The 19,062-nt window shown below is 34.8% G+C and overlaps 1 protein-coding gene across 6 annotated transcripts in view; it reads left to right on the top strand.

The window, feature by feature from the left end:
- The window catches only part of Btk29A (tyrosine-protein kinase Btk29A), a 666,915-nt gene that overhangs the window by 632,784 nt on the left and 15,069 nt on the right, over positions 1-19,062 (top strand). For all 6 annotated transcript variants that reach the window (XM_067094349.1, XM_067094352.1, XM_067094353.1 and 3 more), the window contains 7 exons: positions 13-80; positions 851-916; positions 3,762-3,893; positions 7,075-7,268; positions 10,478-10,646; positions 13,482-13,650; positions 17,044-17,162. In XM_067094349.1, the coding sequence (XP_066950450.1) occupies positions 13-80; positions 851-916; positions 3,762-3,893; positions 7,075-7,268; positions 10,478-10,646; positions 13,482-13,650; positions 17,044-17,162 (917 nt within the window). The remainder of the gene's footprint in view (positions 1-12; positions 81-850; positions 917-3,761; positions 3,894-7,074; positions 7,269-10,477; positions 10,647-13,481; positions 13,651-17,043; positions 17,163-19,062) is intronic.

The following is a 19,062-nucleotide window of genomic DNA, read 5'->3' as shown; positions in this document are numbered from 1 at the left end:
ATTTTTTTCCAGCATGAAGAATTCGAGGTCATAGAAGACACACAAGAATACTGGTGGAAAATGAAAAACTTACAGACAGGGTAAGTTAACAGTGATTTTTTTTCTATCAGTTTTTGCTATTGTATTTTTCGGTCAAAGTGGTAGTTACAGATATGTTGTAGAGGTAAAATAATCGTTCTTGTCATACTGCAAGATTAATAAGCTTCCCTCAAATCAGCTGGATTTTTTGTCCAGAGCATTGCCTTCACTGTCCCACTTATTGCTTGGAATTGGTGGAATTTTGAAACTTTTCAACCTAATAACATTTTACTGATTGAAGCGCAGAATTCTCAAATCTGTCACCTATTCTGTGTCCTCTTTACATTCAGCAGATCATTGTTTCTTTACATAACTCACCAGGATATACATCACATATTTTTCAGTTGAAGTTAACGGCCATATTGTGAGCCTTGACTGAATTTTCCCTAGCAGTTTTCAAGTTTTTTATATACTATATGTGAAGGAATCTATGATAGGGTGCAATCCAGCTGATTGAGTTGCTTTGTCTGATGGTAAGCATTAAAGCCGAATGTTTGCCAGATGACTGATTGGCTTCCTTAAAAGGAAAATAAAAAACTTCCAGGCCTAGCATAGTCACATTTGCCACTGTACCTCCATGTGCCTAGTATAGATTTTGTACCAGAATAATTAAGTGGAGATAACAAACATTCATTCTGTTCATTTTCTCAAATTTTTATTTGGGCTCTTATAGATACTGTAGTTTTACTTGTAACTGTTTGTATTCATACATGTATACGTTACCTTTGCACATTTGCACATCATGGTTTTAAACCTTACGTGTTCTTTTCAGGGTCGAAGGTTTTGCTCCTAGTAATTACGTAAGAGAAAAGGAAACGCTTGGGTTACATCAATATGAGTAAGTGATAACCCTGTTTATATTTTCTGAGTACATTCAAATAGTTGATTCATGAATTGGTAGTGCACTTATTACATTTTCCTTGCTTTATTTACTCGTTGCACTGATTCTCTTTATTTTAGACTATTTTCTCTGATACTGAACTGGGAAGAATTGAAATCTGCACCTATCATTTATTGGTCAGTATACAAGACACTGTCAGTGTACTGATTTTTCTTTAGAGTTTTGATTATTAATACAGGTAATATGTTTCTCAAGTAGCTGTATGGCAGGCATGTACCACTGGTTTTCTAGTACAGTACAGTACTTGCTGCCTTACACTATACTGTACAGTAGTATTGTTTTTGTCTTTGAGTGAACCTTTCAATGTTACAAACATAATGCTTTTGATGTCTTTATGTGAATTCATGATGGCATTTTCTCATGCATCTTTCATGGAGTTCAGGTTTGCATTTATGTCATGCTTCTAATTGAATCGTGGTATGGAAAGTTCTGCTGGTTATTGATATTCAACATGAGTACACATGCAGACTTGCTAAAAGGGGGGAAAACAGAAAAAAAGTATATTAATACTGTGTACTGTTGAGAAGTAGGTAAATAAAGATAATCAAATCAACAAAATTTAATTATATACATGCACAAACAGTAGTCGAGTAATGTTGAAAAAATGTGGCAATACTGCACAGCAATTTTAAGTTGCTTTATGACCACTTAACAGTATCCCAATTACTGCCAAAAAGACTTCCCAATTTAGCAGTAAAGAGACTAAAATACCTTTGGTTTCGGACATTTTGGCACCTCAGCATAATGCAGATGCTGGGGGCAAAACAAAATGATTGGCAGTAACCATCCCAGAGGCATAGACATTAAGTGTGGTACTAAAATTTAGTGTTAGCTTAGGATGTCTTTCATTGATGGTTTAAATCATACTTACCATAATTATAAATTGGAAATACCACCTACATGTTGCGTGTAGAGGATAAAATTCTGTGGAGGCAGCAGATATCCAAACAGTTTTTCACCAGTATTGTCAATTTTTTTAGATATATACTGTAGTATATATGCACAGAAAACTTGGAATGGGAGAATCATACATTATATATGCACAGAAAACTTGGAATGGGAGAATCATACATCATTGGTGCATCCATGAATTTTTAGTATTATTGGTGTTCAGTCTTATTATCTGCTGGCTACACTACTTACTGGCGTGTTTTCAGTCTCTACCAAGGCTACAATACTATTTTGTGGCAGAGGAGAACATATAGCTGTAACAATATTTGGAACAAAGATTAATCCATGATAATGAAAATATGGCAACATAGGGCCCAGCAACTAAAGGTAATACCCAAGGTAGTGTGTGTAGAAAATCAAAGAAATGCAACCAGACCATAACTTACAAAGTTGCTCCAAGCTGAAGCAAGAACCAGAAACCCTACACTGCAACTTCTTCATTTAGAATATGAAAGGGGATTTTCCCCTCAAATAGGAGCAGTACTTCATTTATTAAAAAGTCCTACATAGAGCTAGAGGCACTCTCCAAAGAATTACATATGGGAACATTAAATCTGTCAAACAATATCCTTACAAATATAGTCATCCTTCGTGCCAGAATTAGTCAGTTAACCAAGTTTTCCCCCTGCTTGAAGGGTTTTAGATCTCCTGTGTTTAATTTTTCATCCTGTATACCAGAATTGTGTTAATAAGTGCTTTATGTTAACTTGCAAACAGATCAATATAAATTTTTCTCAAGTAATAGAATCGCCACCCCCTTGTGTTCTCTTGGAGTATTAATCTTAAAACTATGTACAGTATATACACCAGAGCATTGCAAACAGCATGTGGTGTAACATATAAGACGTAACAATCCATAGTAGGTAATTAACACTGATGGGGTCCAAATCTTCTTGAGGCATTAGATTTGCAGCCAGATCTCACAACAAAACATTCCACTTCTCCTTGCTTATCAGTGCTTGTTTTTACAGCAGAATTACACACAGTACGATCAGCCATGAAAATTATTAAAAATATACTATTGCCGAAATTTGTCATTTTTACCAAGTCTAGAAGTGCTATAGACACTTCAAAATTGTAAGCCAAAATTACATCTGCACAGCAAAATTTTCACTTTATAATTATATGTTGACGGTACAGATGTTGCAGTATGTTGGATATCCTGCCCACGTAGGCATTGGACGAAAGAATATAAACTGATAAAGCAGCCAAACCTGCTACTCTATGACAAAATCATACAAACATATTCCTATTTGTGACTATCATCTCTAAAACCAATTATAATCAAAATAAATGGCAGAATATATGGATCAGTGAACATGACAGTAAAAAATTAAAACATGTTAAATACAGTGTTGGAATATAGATTATCATATCAAAAGGACAGACACATACAAGTAATTTTGACGCTCCTTAGAACTGGTCACTCTCATTTGATCCTTTGATATTTGAATAGACCACATGATCCAGTCCCTATATTTACAGAGTGTAGAGTAACACGAACAGTTAAACATTTTTTGTGTGAGTGCCCAAAATATAATCATCAGTGAATATCAAGTTTTGGAGGCAAATCAGTTAGATATTGTCAGAATTGCCATTGTTTTGAATTAACCCAGTTATAAAATTTTTTAAGAGCCGCAGCTTAGTAAATAAAATCTAACCTTATCATAAATAAAGACAAATCCTTCAGGCTAGCCCTGTGAAAGCCAAGTAGATTAGCTTAGTGGTTTGGTTAACCTACTTATAATATAATAATAATAAGCCATAAAATATTAGTTAGAGCTATTTTTGGCATTCTTTTTTCAAAGCTGCTTAATCATTTCCCTTACAGCTGGTATCTTGGGGATGCAACGCGACAAAGAGCAGAAGTGTTTTTGATGCAGCAGGAGCGTGAAGGATGTTTTGTTGTAAGAAATTCCACTACCAACTCTGGGATCTACACCCTCTCTCTCTTCTCCAAAAGGTATGCTTTATCAGGTGTTGCTTATGATGGAATAATATGTATTTTTTCCTTGCCTTTTTACATCACTCTATCTTTAAAGATATACAACCATGGAACAAATAAGCATTATTATTACTATAACTAGCACACATAGAAATTCCTATTTTTGTCTTTGTGTCTTATTATAATTAATAGTTATTTTACTGAAAAATTTCTAAATCTACAAAGTTAGTTTTCCTAATATACCTGTAAATTTATTATTGTTATAGTATATTTCTACAATAAGTTTGAAATATTTATTACATAATGCTACAATGCCAGATAAGATCCTATGTCAATGTCATGTACAATGCATCAAAAGCAAATGTTATTTTAGAATTACTTGGACACCCAAGATGCTGTTTCTTGACCATTTTTTAATTTTTAATAATCTGGGAAAATTTTCAGTTAATTTTATGTTATGTACTTGTACTTTATTTAACACTGAATGAGTGTTGCATTATATTCATTGTTGATGTGATTGGAGGCATTTGTCATAAACCTGAATTCCTTAGCATCTGTGGAATTCACAGATAAAATACATAAAACAGGTTTTGACATAGGAATAACCTATTTTTGGTAGCTACTGTGAATCTTCAAAGGAGTTACCTTTATAGTCCCACTGGGGCTCCATAAGACAGACCAACCAATATCCAAGAATTCTCTCATAGTTGGTCTTGGCCATAGCAGTGCCTGTTGACACAGTGACAGAGTATAAGTTGACTCAAGGCAGGAGGGCTCTTTTCCCTGCCTCCAGCTGTTACCATTCACCCTTCTCACACAGATGTGGCAACAGCATGTGAGCTAGTTTGTCCCTGCTTGCCAAGTTTGTGAAAGAAAATATCCACCACAAATTCCCATTCCTTTTCATGAGGGAAAGCTGGTGGTATGAGGATTCAGTGGTTACTAAAAATAGGTTTACATATGTTAGAACCTGTTTTTTGATAGCATAGCCACTGTGCATCTTTAAAAAAGCTTGTAAAAGAAATTGATAGGTGATGAAATGACCTAGCTCCCTAATTAAGGAATCCCAGTGACCCAGATGAAAAACCACTTCACAGTAAAGTCACATGAGTGATTAACAACTTTTTTTTTCATTCAGGATTCCCATTTGGAATTAATGATGAAGAAGTATGGGGAAAGACCCTATATACTGTGTTTGCTACATGTATGGCTTTAGGATAGCTCAACTAAACATGTTAGGTGGAATGCAGGGTAACTGCTCTGCCGCAACAATTAATGGTTGTGTGTAGAAAAAAAAAAACATTTGGGAAGGCAGCCATGACATCTAGGTAACTAAAATGACCTGATCAGGTATAATATTTTATTGGTAATATTGAGCTCCTGCGGAAGGATAAGGGATTTCATCTTCAACAGGTCCTCATTCTTGGCCAGGAATGATAAGGCAAGGGACAGCAGCAAAACATAGCACGTGGTATGGATGATTAAATATTGTCCACGTAAAAGAGCCGAGTTCCCTGATCCTGGCTCCTGACACAAAGTTGGTCAAGAAACCTGCCTTCTGGGACCACTGAAATGAGGAGAAAACAGGCACCTAAGAACCTTAGTCGAGGACAAGGGAATAGGAGCTTTTATAGGAACAGGCCTTTGCAGTGAAAAGTACCAAAGTGGAGGTAAAGACTTTAATATTAGAGCCTATGCCAACCTCATAGAGCAATGGCTCTGACAGTGCAGCCTTGTACGTTATTACTGTAGTAGTAGCAAGGTATGTCCTCAAAAAGGTGAATCAGAAAAATTTTTGAACCATTTGGATTGTAATTTTTACCACATGAAGTACATAGTTTGTGCACCAGGTATCTAGCAATGTTAGATAAATAATTTTCGTAGTGGACAGATTGAGAAAATCCACATGTGAAGGTCACGGCTCAGCTGTCTGGGGTACAACATTGGATGGCAGTGAAATTAATATCTTTGCCCATTGTTTTAGCAGAATGACCCAGTGACTGTTAGGCCAATTTGAGGCCACTAGGTAGGCAGTTCCAAAGAAGATTAATAAACTATTCAACTCCTTCAGAAATCTGGGACAATGGAGAGAATAATTACCCTCCATGTGTTCCAGTTATGCAAGAATGTGTCTCTTGCTATTGCCTTAAAGTCCAGGTTTTGGAGACACATAAACTGGAAGTTGCTGGTTCTCTCATATAACATAACAGTTCCACTTCCAGATGTGGTAGCAGGTTGGCAATGACTCTGAAGGAATGTTTGTCCAACATCAGTCAAAGATGCTGTCATACTCTACAGGGAGTCTGTTGTCACATTGAGTAACTCCATGAGCTCTAAATTGATGACAAGCTGCATCTTGCTGAAGCCTTCCTTGTACATGTCATCATTGTCATGTTGTCTGGGATCAACAAGATTTGGGTCTTCTTCTGAGGCTTCAGTTCATTAGAGACAGGAGGACAGCCATGAGTTTCCAGAAACTGGTGTGCCACCTCCCTAGAACAGTCAACCATCTTCTAGCTACATGACAATCCTCCCAGTGCCTCCCCAACCTGTCAAGGAGACATTCATTTGTTAAACTTCTTGTATGGTTGGGGAATAAGAACAACCTGTTTGATAAGAGCAACCTTCCAGATCCATGGCAGGAGTGTCTTCCCAACCATCTATTTTTGCAAGTGGAGACCATCACCAAGCCTTACTCGGGTATCCTAGAGTCTGACTCCAGTCATATCCATGAGTTGCAGTTTGAGGATGTGGTTCACCACAGACTAACTATGACAGGCCCATTATTCCAGTGAGGCTCCAGCCACACATAACACCAGTAATGTGATGAAGTACTTATCAGTTATAACTCCCCTTGGCGGCAAGTTATTTTTTAGGTACAGTGAATTGGATATTAAATGACATTTGTGGCTTAATATACTGTATATGTGAGTATTAAAACTGTCACAATGTGTGTGACAAAAATTCATAAATTATATATATATATGCTGTATAATATATATAGTGTATATAATGTATCATTCATCATAAAAATTTAGGTCAGCTTTTCAATTTATGGGGTTAGATGCATAAAAGTAGTGCCCTCCACTCTTCTCTGTCATGTGTTTATACTGTATAATGTTGGTACGTAAGTGAGTGCACCAATTACAACCCACTTTTTATGTATAGCTTTCGTCTAATTCCTTGGGTGTATTTCCAGGTCACATCCTCAAGTGAAACACTACCACATTAAGAAAGACGCTGAGGGAAATTATTATCTCTCACATAATATTAAGTGCCAGACCATACCTGACTTAATTTTTCGACACCAACACAATCCAGCTGGCCTACCTGTGAGATTAAGACCACCCACACATGGTCGGCATGCACCCACTATTCCTGGACCACATCCTGGTGAGTACACATAGGTTTGATAAGGTAATTAATCAAAATCTATATTGCAAAGGTACTTTAGAATAAGTTCCACATTTGATAGGTATTTCTGTGTAGTAAAGTCATAAAAACTTTAATAATTTTGAAGAAAAAATTAAAACCTATGTCAACATTCAAAGCATTTACAGTACTATGCAAAAGACAGTTATAGTATACTGTATTATAACTTAGATACTTTATATGAGTTATATGTATAATTAATGTCACATGGATGCAAAAATGTATTGTAGCAGCAGTTCTGTAAAAAATATAATTTTAAACTTTTTTTTTGTACCCTGGGTATTAAAGGTGTGACATGTATGACTGTCATAAAAATTATTTTGTCTTCACTAGGTACATTTAAATTGTAAAGTTTATCATTGTCATGAAAATTAAATTAACTTAATAAATAAAAGTACAATGTTCCAAAACTATTGAATATATAACTTATTTGAGCTAACAGGAATGAATTGAATGCATCACTACCACACACTCCAATTTAAAAGTATGCATACAATGTTGTTTACCATTATTGTTAGAGATACTGACAGTCATTTCCGTTCTTTGGTTTACAGGTATCTTTTCACTGGCTGTTTTTGTTATCTGAGAGAGTTCTTAATGAAGCCTGTTAATTTTATTCAGGATTTAGCTCTTTATTTATTATGCAATCTGTAGAAGTTTGTATGATAATGATCTCAGCCCCTTTCCTGCTCTTACTAATATAGCACAGTGTATGCGTAGTTTGGGGTGAAAGCCAGTTGTTTTGTTTGTGTCTCCCTAATATCTGCCACTTTTTCTGTTGTCACCAGCTTTCAAGAACAGTTGTACAGTTTAGCAGGGGATTGTATAAAATTTGAGACAGTTATTCTACTCAGTTGAAATATTTTTACCATTTTTCTTTTATAGACACTACAGTATTATTTAAATGTTTGAGCATTTTCAGAAATATTTGACATTAATTTCTTGATGAACAAAAAAATGTGCCTGACAGGGAGCTAGGTTTTCATTTGATGCTGATAGAAGGAACTTATATGTATTTCCACCTTTTTTTATAAAATTTTATACAGCTGACTCTAAGGATACTAGAAGGATTAGTTTTGTTACTTTTTAAGAACTTTACTGTTAAATCCAGAGGTGATGGTTTGGGAACAGAACTGTTTTTTGTCCACAGTACTTATTATTGAAGGTAGGATGGTTGCATATTTGTTAATACAGTAGCCCCATCCATAAAAATGGTTTCCTACAACTTTGGGAGCCTGATTGATCTCAAGTTTAATTTAGGCTAGTTTTTAATTTTAACAAATGCACATACAGTAAACTCATTTGGTAGCTGATTTTTATGACAAGGGCTTGTGCTTCCTTGCATCACATGCCTCTTTGATATAGTTATGAAATTAATGAAAATTGTAATAGAATATCCTGAACTCCAATGAGACCTGTCAGGAGCAGCAACAAGAAGGAAATTTAAGCATAGTGTATATGCTTTCACAGCTGCTGGCAGATCTTTGCTCAGATGAATGGGATGTCTTTAGATTAATAGGTTGTCTTATTGGTCCTGCCATGTCATTGGGTCATCAGGTTTAACTCTAAAAAGGGCAGAACTTCCTTTTCCAGTTCCACATGATAACCGACACCTACCCATAGGCCATTGTTTGCCATTAACTTGGAAAGTTTGAGGATAGAAGTTTTTGTTTAGGTCAGTAGAAGAGAAATAGAGTGATTTTATCAGTGAACTGGGAGTTCCAGCCTGTAGCCTAATTCTCTACAAAGGAAAGAGTAGAGAGAGAGAATCCATGGTGGTTGAGAAAGAAAAAATTAGAGTCAATCAAAAGGAGTGGGAAGGAGGAGAGAGAAAACTGTCTGTACGTTAGTTACTTTAGCTCTATTGATTTACAGTAATCTCTCAGTACAGTACAGTATTGAAATCATTTTTTTTACATTATTAGAGTCTAAAAGCAATGCGTATTTTAATAAGTTATCCTCAAAAATGAAAATACAAGAATGATACAGTTTATGTTTTTATATTTGTATTCTTATTATTGATTTTTGCCTAATTTTAGTATGGAAATCTGGTTATCTCAACTCTTGTATCTCTGCATCTGATATCTTATTTTCCCCATCATTTTGTTACCTTAATATCTTAATATTTACTTTTTCCTTTCTCATTTCTTTCTTTTCCCATACCTTGGGAACACTACTATGTTTATTCTTTTATTTTTTATTGCAGTAACCTATCAATCACTCAACACTTCCCTTACCTGCAATATGCCCTTTGTCACACACTTTTATATATTTTAATTTTTTTATATCATTAGGCACTTGGTTATTGATTTCTTTGTGGTTGTGGCATTTTAACATTTGTTCCTTACTGATGTAAAGATGCATAAACTAATTTATTTTTCCCTGTAACTTGACAAAAACTGCCATAGAGTAAAAACAAAATAAGCTTAAACTCAAAACTGGAGGTATTACTGTACAGTATTTTACATTAGGGAATATCTTCATAGGTTAAGTAGGGTTATGGTGCAATATTCAGGTAGATTAGAAGTAGCTTACATAGCCAAGACTGACTTAGTCACTATTCATATACTTATATTTTGGGTATATTTCCAACCCTCTCGGATGTATTAGTGTAAGTGATCAATGGGTGAATTTTATTATTATTCTATTCTTACTAGATTTTCTTCCCCCATATATTTTTCATTATTATTTAATAATTTCAGTTTATTTTGTAATTAACTACTATATATCTGTGGGGCTGGAATTTGGTTTCTTTCTCTGTGAAGTGAGGTTGGAACCATTGTGTCATTAATATAATTATTAATGCAAAGGTAAATGGAGTGGGTATCCAAAAGGCCTTGTCCAGTTTAGGCCAAGAGAATATAAAGAAAGAGAGGAAGAGTCAAGGGAGAAACCTAAGTTGTTAGAGAAAATGTTATCTAGTGCAAGCATGAAAGAAAAGATGCAAAATTCATCAAAAAATTTTTAAAACCATGCCTCTATAAAAGAGGATTTATACATTATCTAGCACTTCAAAATGTGATTACTAAAATAAATAAGAAAATTATGTTTACATGTTCTGTGCAGTAATTGATTAACACCAGAAGTATCCTTGAACATTAAAAGAATGTATGAGGCAAGTGGGGAAGGGAAATATGAGTATTTCACATATGTATTTATTGTTTTTGCAGACAAATGGGAGATAGATCCTAATGAACTAAACCTTTTAGAAGAATTGGGATCTGGCCAGTTTGGTGTTGTTAGACATGGAAAGTTAAGAAATTTAGATGTAGCTGTGAAAATGATGAAAGAAGGAACCATGAGTGAAAATGACTTCATTGAAGAGGCTCAAGTTATGACGTAAGTATATTGATGGTGAAGCAAGCTTTGGTTTTATAAATTTTGTACCTTTTTGAATGAATATTTTCATTATAGAGTACTGTACTGTGTTTCATTCTTTTGTATTTATAGTCTTCAAAGGTATGAGACTCTTATAATTTGATATGAGTTTCTTTGTCCAGATCTTTTATAGTGAAATGTTTTATTGTTTGCCAAGATGTAATTTCTGATTAGGACTTCCAAGCCAGTATGTAAGACACAGCAGCATAGTGTATACTTTTTCCTCACTGGATGATATAGAGTTATTATGCCAGTTTAAAAAAATACAAATGTAGGCTATAAAGAGCTAACTCATCCAGAAATTAACTCATAAAATGATATAATGAATACTGTAGTTCATCTTGCTTCACAACCATGCATTTCAAGCAGTTGAGGGTTATATTTGTCCACACTACAGTACATGTGTATGCATGACAGCAGGTTTTTTTCTGTGTGAGCTTACATGTAGTGTCAGCTACGTCACACTTTAGTGTACAGTACAGTGATTTTTACTTATTGCAAGTGAATAGACTATGATTCAGTACAAAGATTTTTAAAAGCACGATGGGCTTTTACTTAATGCAAGGGAATTGACTATGATTTATAATTTAAAGGAAAAGTTCATTAATTTGCGCTAATAAATTGTGAGACAATGAGACAAATGTCATTGTATGGACTAGAGACTAATGGAACTGGATCGGTTAGCAAAATCTCTGTTTTCAAGGTTGGAGCCCTCACTGACAATCAAGTTAATCTTATTCTTATTGGTTGGCACATGTTTATACTTGTCTGAGAACTAGCTTTTTCATGTTTCTTGTTACAGGAGATTCCAGTGTGAAATTATAGTATCCTGGCATGAATCTAATTTTTTTCCATATTTTTCTTCTTATGGAAAATTAGACTATTTGTGAAGAAACAAACAGATATGAAAGCCAAAATAATACATGTATTACTAAATGAAAAGACACATCGTTTGAGTCACTGATTATTAGTATAATAATTATGCCTCTTGCAAGGTATCATTGTTTAAACAGTTCCTTCATATTTTAATTAATAGACACACCCTACCCATGGTTTCACATAGAAGAGGAATTTCGAACTTAATATTATAGTTTATATCTAACAAAGAAAGGCTTAGATGGAATTTATACATTTTCTCAAAGTATTCCGTTTCAGAATAATCTAAAGTGTTAAATGTTGTGAAGCCACAACATGAAATATGAAAGAAAATAAACTTAATTGGACCCTGATTTTTGTATTATGGAGATTGTGCTCTTGACAGTTTTGATGACCTATGAGACTTTTGCTGCAGGTAACTGATAATGTGTTACTCAACTCTTGATTTAGTAAACTGCCTGATTACTCAACAGGTCTATTGTGTGTACATGGCATATATAAAATAGTATGGAAAAATACTCATCCTAAATACAGAAAAATCTTAGGAGACGGTGAAACAACTACTATTTTGAAAGGGGAGATAAGAGCACCTTGCTAGGGAGAAAAAAAGAATGTTCAAATGCTAACATTTTTAATGCAGCACATAAAGTTAACGTTTGGGAAAGACCAATGAAAAAATCCAAAGTGGTTTGTGATTATGGCTTTCAGTGGCATAAGATAACCTACTATATAAAATGCAATGTAGAACGATTTTTACGTCCTTATGGTAGGGACAGAATGAAGATCCCTTTTGTAAAACCTTCAAAACGAAACACAGTGACCATAGTGCTGGGACAGTACCCAGTGGTTAATAAAGTCTATGTTTAGACGTAACATCTTGACCCTTCCTTCTATTGCCATAATTTTTTACAGTATAGGAGCACAAGTTATTATTTTAAAGTAGTTTAACAAGACAAGTGAATCACAATTTTAGGCTTGCTTAGGGCTTGCTCAAGGGATTTGTTCTTGAATGAGAGGGTAAACCTGGATCAGGATAAGTTAACTAAGTTGTACAGCTAGGTAAGAGGAGACCTGAAGTAGCTGATGAAAAGTAGAAGGTGGAAAAGAATGCAGCTGGGGCATGAGAGACATGAAAAACAATGTGTACCATACATGAGGTGGCATTTCGTATACTGTAGGGAAAAGGAATTAGGCTAAATATATATCTGGAAAGCATTTTAGGTATGGAATAGTTTTCTTCCACTAGTTGGACTTGGCTGCATGGAATTACCATTACACAACCCAGTGGAAAATCAGAACTACCCTCTGCCTTGAGCTTCCTGTCAACTGCAGAATCTAGACCACCATCTTCTCATCAGACATGTCAACTCTTGGGCATTTCTTCATTGGAATCTGACGTAGGAGACATGCTCTCTAAAACAGAGGTGCATAGAACTGTGGTAGAAATATGTGAGAAAAGTTGGTGTATATTTGCTTAAAGATGGGGATGTCATCACTCTTTGCTTCGAGTTACCAAACAAAATATTTGAAGGGAATTTTCTTGAATGCTTTTTGCAAGGAATATTACAGTTTACTTCTTGCAAAACTTTTATACTCACTGTCTTTTGAAAGGATTTATATTAAGTAAGTAAATTTGGTTTATCATTGCTCTTAACTTTGTCCTTTTATTTTATACAGTACTGTATAGCTTCAAAAAATATGTACGTGTGGCCGAGTTAACTTTGCATAATCCATGAGTGACTTTGGTATATTTTCTGATAGAAAATACTAAAACAAAACATTTTATTTTTCAGTGATGTATTACATGCATAAAGAAAATAGTTTTCCCAATTTGAAACACCTTCCTCTAAAAGATGTAAAGGATTAACGAAAGAATAAAAATTATGTGCCAAGGACCTAAATGAACAATTTTCTTTGCAGGAAACTACGGCATCCAAATCTAGTGCAGTTATATGGTGTCTGTAGCATGTACCGACCAATTTATATTGTGACAGAATATCTAAAAAATGGCTCATTACTCAACTACCTTCGTAGCAAAGATAAAGTGTTACTAAATAATAATGAAATATTGCTAGACATGTGCTTACAAGTAAGTATACTTTAATTTTCTTTGTAGATACCAATTGCTATTTTGAAAAATGAATTTTTAATGAAACATTTTGTTATGAAGAATTGTATTATTGGAAGCAGATACTTTTTAGTTAGGCTCTTTTGAGTTTTGCAACCTTTAACAAATCTTTTTGTAAAGATTAGCTGTTCAGTTTACCATTGGTTAATGTAAGCCTAGACTTGACACTTTCACAATTGTCTTCACTTTATTTAGTACCAGTTAAATTGTTCTGATGTTGATTTTGTTGTAGAAACAGTATACTGTATGCAGCCTTCTCCAAATAGGAAATAAACATTCTGCATATGACATGCAAAGAAAGACCTGATAATGAATTCCATCTCGCTAAACAAACTACAAAAAGTTTATCTTTCTGTAAGGAAGTGTCCTATATCTCTAAATAGCTAAGGATCTGCTTTGTCCACAACCACCCTGATGAACGTACACACTGATACCTAGAGAATTTGCCAAACTTAGCCTTCCTTGCCATGTACATTGTTGCAGCATCTGCCATGCAAGTGACCAAGTCACTCTCATGGAAGTGGACACGATTAATTATGCTTTAACTGCTTTGTGAAGCAATTACTTGGATGCTGGAAACCTGCAGTAGGGTAACAAAAGGACACCAAATTCTGTCAGAAGTGGTATAATTTTCTGCCACCCACCAGTTAGAGAGGTATGAGGGCATTATGTACGGTCAGAGTGGCCATACCTCCCTTCTTCAGGTGATGGACCCACATCACCCTTAGATCTGTTGGGCATAACAGATGATCCACTAACCACATCTTTCTCCTCAGTGCATCTAGAAGAGGAAGGGATTTTCAGACAAGAAACCCTTCTCTCAAGAGTTGTCAAATCTGAGCCTCACTCATCCCCCATGGTTGATGATCATGAGGGAAATAGTGACTGGCATACAGCAACTTAAAAAAAAAAAAAGCCACTTGTATGCCCAAAAGACTGAATCCTAGTCATTATCAAACACCTTGCCCAAACTTGAGATATTATCCACAATTAATGTTCTTGCATGAAGATACACACCATTACTATACTATCTATGTTCATGCTCTTTCTTGCAAAGAGGCATACAGGATTACCTGCCTTTTCCAGCATATTAATGTCTTAATGCCACAAAATGTAAGCCCTTCCTCACCTCCTAACCCCTCCACCATCCCAGTGATCATCTCATTCATTTCGCAATACTGTATGATAATTAGTCATGGAATTATTAGACATCTGTAATTCAGTGAATGAAGACTTCGGCGCATTTTCGACCTCATCGAGGCAAGTCATGTATAACATCATGACAAGCCCAAATGGTGTCCTGCCTTTCTTGTAGTACAGATTACTACACAGCATAGTGAGAGTGATTGTGATACTTCTGGAGCATAATAAGTTACTTAGCCTTTGGATGACCATCATAGATACTAAGATCCTAATAATTAATTGTTTAAATGATGTGGAGAACCACGCTATTTTTTATCAATACTATTGCATATATTGCAGATCATATTTGTATAATTGGGACCTTAATTCTCCTCAACCAGTTTTATAATGAACTTACTTCCATCTGTCAGAGTCCTCTCTTCAAATTATCAATGTTACACTCATTGCCCCTTCCTCGTATATGCAAAATAAGAGTGGATACAATTACCTCATGGCTACAACACTGTACTGTGTTATAGTTCCTCGTTGGGCGAGTGGGTTCCGTTCTCAGCTAGCACTCTGCTGGACGCGAGTTCGAATCTCCGACCGTCCAATGAAGAATAAGAGGAATTTGTTTCTGGTGATAGAAATTAATTTCTCGCTATAATGTGGTTCGGATTCCACAATAAGCAGTAGGTCTTGTTGCTAGGTAATCAATTGGTTCTTAGCCATGTAAAATAAAATCTAATCCTTCGGGCCAGCCCTAGGAGAGCTGTTAGTCAGCTCAGTGGTTTGGTTAAACTAAGGTATACTTAACTTTTGTACTGTATTATGTCTAAATGCATAGGAGTCTATTGTGAAATGCAACTTTCACCATGATCTTATAACAGCTTATGATCATATCCTTTGCAGCTGTTTTTCAGTACCCCATCTCTCCCTAACATGAACACCTTACTGAACAACTACCTGCTATTAGCTGGGACTTAGAACCACCAGGAAGCTAGGTTCTGTAAGTGTGAAGGCAAAATGGTAGCTCAAGGGAAGGACAGTTTGCACTACTGGGACAGTCAAGAGCACAGTTCAAACCCTCTTTGAGGCACTGCCAGTTAAATGAAAAGCAACTAAGATCAGGTGCAAAGATTAAAAAATTACATTCTGACAGTTAGTCATCTTTGGGATGATATTAAATCCCTAAACCCAAAGACCAAGAAACTATTGCAGAAAGTACTTTTGAAAAAATGTAGGGCAGTCATTTTAGCTCTGCTCTGAAAAAAAGCAATTGAGGCTTTGGAAGGGGAGTAGATATCCTCTGTACTGATAACATTTGATTTCATTTTGCTGATCATATTACACCAGGTAACATCAGGAGTTGCATAAAGAACCTATCTAATTATAAATCATTATTCCTGGCAGTCGTTGTCTCTCCGCAGAAGCTTTCAAGTTCTGCCATCCAGTAATTTACATTTTATTTGCTGCAGTGTTCAGTGTGTAATTCATCAGTTTCTCCCAGAATTCCTACTCTTAGTTCACTTAATGTCATTAATCAGAAACCAAGCTCAAAGAATTCTGTATCTGCATATGGGCTCTAGCAGAAAAATAATTTGTAAGCTGTTATTATTAATCTCGTCAGCAATATTGAGTGTAAGTGTACATTATTTCTTGTCATCCCTAGGAATCCTAATTTTTTGTACTGTACTGTATCAGCTTTGAGCTAAAATAAAGAACATATTATTATTGTTTATTGCCAACTGATTTTTTAATTTATAGTTAGTAACTCTTTACAGTACTTGAAATTGTTGAAGCCTGTGTGTGACAGTTAATAAGAATTACTAGTTTTTTTGTGAAAGGTGCCAATAAGAATTACTATTTTATCTCTGAAAGGTGCCAATAAATTATCGTGTTGAAGGTTTTGGTGAAGTTCATAGTATTGCTACTGGGTGATCAGCCAGTTTTGATCTTGGTGAGGTTTATAAACAGATGGGGTTGCAGCATAATCTTTCTATAAATAATAATTACATCACATATTCTTTATTCAGATATTCTTTGAACACCATTGTTAGTGATCTTTCCATCTAAAAACAATACAGAGCAATATTACCCTTAATAATAATTGCTTAAGTTTTGAATAATAATTGCTTAAGTTTTGAACTGTACTGACTACTCTAATAAGTATGCTTGGTTAACTTTTGTTAAGTTTATGAATTTCTATTTATTGCAACTGAATTTTTTCAGGTTTGTGAAGGAATGGCCTATCTAGAAAGACAAAAATTTATCCACAGGGACCTTGCAGCAAGAAATTGTCTTGTTGGAGCACATGGTGAAATTAAAGTAGGAGACTTTGGTTTAGCTAGGTAAGTATATGAACACGTAAAAACACTGTGATAGAAGAGTACATGGCTACAGATAATTTCTGTTTAATGTAATATTCATCAAGAGTCCTGTGCCACCAATTCATAGTGCAAACTTGTAACCAGGGCTTTGGAAAATCAGCCCAACTTGAGATAGATAAAATTTCATCTTAAAACACTGCAAAGCCTACTCTTGAATACATAATGGATTTTGAGTCTAAAAGATTGGTTACTTGGGGTTTGTCTGCTTTCAAGAGGGAAATCATTTAGTCTATAAGCTTTTAGCCAATTTTCTCTGAATGTACTGTAGGAATTTCAGCCATCACAGTACAGTATCATATAAATAGCAACAGTCTGGTATACACTGTTAATTGTAATGACATATTTCCCCTCTGACTTTGCAGCTTAGTCAACATTTTGAATTGCTAATCCAGGACATCAATTACTAATACTTTATGAAGGATTCAGAGACAGAGTATCCAGGTTTGGAAATCTCTTCTCATTTTAGCATATCTATCATTCAGCTTTTGAGAATAAAATAATGGTTAATGGAAATTACTGTTTCAAGGTTGGTTTGAAAGAAGTATAGTCATTCTACATTATGATAACGTATACAGTTTAAAGGCATTCGCTGCTGACAGATAACAGTTTAAATATAGGAAGTGAGGCTCTTCAAGTAAATTTTTTAATTAGTTAAGAAAATTATTATACCATCAATGTACTAATGTTAGTTTGACTTTAGATGTGAGCAGGCACACTAGTTTAAAATATGACAAGAAAACTTTAATTTCATTGATGATTTTTCTGGAACTTAAGTTATGGCAGTAGTCAAATATTTGCATACCAAGACTCTTCTTGGCTTTAATAGATCTTAGCGTTTCAGTGTACAGTACAGTACAACTTTTGTTTGGAAGAGACAAGTGCTTTTGGTATGGTAACTAAAATAAACAAATTAGTAAAAATTATGATTCATTATGTAGATACAAGTAAAGGCACTGCTAGCAACTTATAATTTGAAATTTGGTATTTTCTCATTGTTTTCACTCATTTCTCCATATCTTAGCTTTCTTTGTGTTCCTAAGATTATTTACTAGATATTTCATGGGTGCTTTCATGTGAGTTTAACTCATATTTTTTCTGGCTGATTCTTAATTCTCTTAGTTTATGTATGTATTCTTATTTCTGGTACTTCCTTGAAAGTGATGGCATAAAATGCGCATTGCTAACAACTAAGGTGGGAGTGTGGAGGAAAACAATCACAATCTAAGATCTATTTAAAATATGTAGTTTATAAGTTCTAAACTTCCTTATTACAAATGGATTCAACAGTTATAGCATAGAATTAAGAGTTTTCCTGTGAGTAAAGGACATTGACATATGCAAGACATTGTTAAGTTTAACTTACAGAAATGGAGCCATAAATGAATGAAAAACCCTAACTGGACACTACTTTTTATGTGTCCTTGAGAGCAGTAGCAAAGCAGTATAAAAACAACCTGTATATACTGCTTCTCAGGGAATGGGTGGTAATTGCAAGCATTTTTTTAAGTTAAAAACCTTTGTTTACTAGAGCTTATTACTATAGTACCTGAAGGGCATATGGCTTTAAAAATTCTGCACTACTTATCTCTTACTCAAAAGGTAAGAGAGATGAATTGGTGATATCTGTTTTTCACCTATTGTTTTATGTTTCTGGAAGCATTCCATGGTATTGCCATTCTTTCCAGGTTACTGTGACTTTATTCTTTCTTTTTGGAAGCTGTTCTCAGCTACTTTATATTGTATTTGTCTGGCCACCATTGTGATTAGTTTCCAAAGGAATATAGGTTAGGGCAGTCGACTGTAATTTCATAAGTAGTAACTTTGTTTTATGTATTTTTATTCATGTTTTGACTGTGATTCT

This window comes from Macrobrachium rosenbergii, chromosome 50, assembly GCF_040412425.1.
Source record: "Macrobrachium rosenbergii isolate ZJJX-2024 chromosome 50, ASM4041242v1, whole genome shotgun sequence".
In the NCBI taxonomy this organism is placed as follows: Eukaryota; Metazoa; Arthropoda; class Malacostraca; order Decapoda; family Palaemonidae; genus Macrobrachium; species Macrobrachium rosenbergii.
The sequence above is the reverse complement of the archived record's forward strand: the minus strand, read 5'-3'. Positions and strand labels throughout refer to the sequence as shown.